The 1,686-nt window shown below is 36.7% G+C and overlaps 1 protein-coding gene across 1 annotated transcript; it reads left to right on the top strand.

Moving 5' to 3' along the window:
• The first annotated feature begins 346 nt into the window (after window positions 1–346).
• LOC117702078 (putative vomeronasal receptor-like protein 4) lies at window positions 347–1,279 on the top strand. The gene has a single exon (XM_034493401.2). It carries the CDS (start codon window positions 371–373, stop codon window positions 1,277–1,279), a length of 909 nt encoding a protein of 302 aa, XP_034349292.1. The 5' UTR covers window positions 347–370.
• The last annotated feature ends 407 nt before the right edge of the window (window positions 1,280–1,686 follow it).

Genomic DNA, 1,686 nt, shown 5'->3' with positions numbered 1-1,686 from the left:
TATTAGTGTTTTAGTTGTTAAGTATAAAATGAGCCAATTTAAATCTATAGGATTGGATTTCTAAGGTATGAGACTCAGGTTCACTACAGGAACAAAAATTGTGCATTCTGTGTAAATATGACTATAAATGCATGTATTTTTCATAATGTTCTCTCTGTATAGGATATCCTTGGATGATATATAGAAATGTAGGGTATAGCCAATATGAAGCATTAAAGTGAAAGGGACAGATTACTCAAGAATTAGTAGGAAAAATAGGATGATTATATATCCATACTGTGAAGTGAATTATGTTTGATATATAATTTATTTTTTCAGATATATGAAACAGACTTCCACTCTGCTTTTAAAATGAATACACTTTTCATTTATGTCTTCAATCAAGATTGTTCTTTATTTCCTAGCTGGACTAGGAGTTCTAGCCAATATGTTTCTGCTAATTTTCTATATTTTCATAATCCCAAGTCACAGACATAAGCCTGTGGACCTGATATCCTGTCAACTGACCTTTGTTCACATAATTATGGTACTCACTGGATGGGATATTTGGCTTACAGATATGTTTGAATTACTGAACATTGAAAATGACATCAAATGTAAGGCAACTTTTTATGTAAACAGAGTAATGAGAGGCCTCTCTATCTGCACCACCTGCCTCCTGAGTGTGTTCCAGGCTGTCACAATCAGTCCCAGTACCTCACTGTTGGCAAAATTTAAACATAAACTGAAAAAATACAGCATCTATGCTTTCTTCTATATTTGGTCTTTCAATTTGTCCTTCACTAGTAACCAGTTCTTCTCTGTTGGTGCTTATACCAATGTGAGTGAGACCAACCAGATGAAGGTCACTAAATACTGCTCACACTTTCCCATGAACAACATCATCAGAGGATTGATTTTAACAGTGACAACTTTAAGAGATATGTTTCTTGTAGGAGTCATGCTGACTACAAGTACATACATGGTGATTATCTTGTTCAGACATCAGAGACAATGCAAGCATCTTCATAGCATCAGTTACCTGAGAGTATCCCCTGAGAAAAGGGCAACCCAGACCATCTTTCTGCTGGTGGTTTTCTTTGTGGTCATGTACTGGGTGGACTTCTTCATCTCATCTACCTCAGTCCTGTTATGGAGGTATGACCCTGTCATCCTGACTGTTCAGAAGTTTGTGATGAATGCCTTTCCCACAATTACTCCTTTGGTACAAATCAGTTCTGATAACAGAATAATCAATGTGCTGAAAAACTTGTGGCCAAAATGCCACCAGACTTTTTAATGGGGAGTAATTTTTCACTATTTTTAAAAAAGCAGCCCCCTGACACATATACAGCAGAGGACTGCCTGGTCTGGCATTAGTGAGAGAAGAGACTTGAAGCCCCAGGGAGTGGGAGGTCTGGTGCAATGGGGACATCCTCTTGGAGACCAAGGAGGAGGTATTGGATGAGGAACAGTAACAGTGCACACCAGGAGGGAGATAACAATTGAACTGTAAAAAACAGATTAAAGAATAATATTTTTAAAGGAGATGTATTTTATTTTGTTTTGTTTTATTCTATTTTATTTTATGTATGCATATGTGCATTCCTGGTGCTCAGAGAGTTCATACGTGGTCATTGGATCATTTCAAACAGGACTTAGCAATGATTGTAAGAAATTATTTTGGTCTAGCCTCAATTATTTCTT

This window comes from Arvicanthis niloticus, unplaced genomic scaffold, assembly GCF_011762505.2.
Source record: "Arvicanthis niloticus isolate mArvNil1 unplaced genomic scaffold, mArvNil1.pat.X pat_scaffold_417_arrow_ctg1, whole genome shotgun sequence".
NCBI classification, from domain to species: Eukaryota; Metazoa; Chordata; class Mammalia; order Rodentia; family Muridae; genus Arvicanthis; species Arvicanthis niloticus.
Note: the sequence above shows the minus strand (reverse complement) of the source record. Positions and strands in the feature narration are given on the sequence as shown.

What these genes read in the sequence shown, in the direction of transcription:
- LOC117702078 (XM_034493401.2), top strand. Translation starts at nt 371, where the DNA reads ATGTCTTCAATCAAGATTGTTCTTTATTTCCTAGCTGGACTAGGAGTT.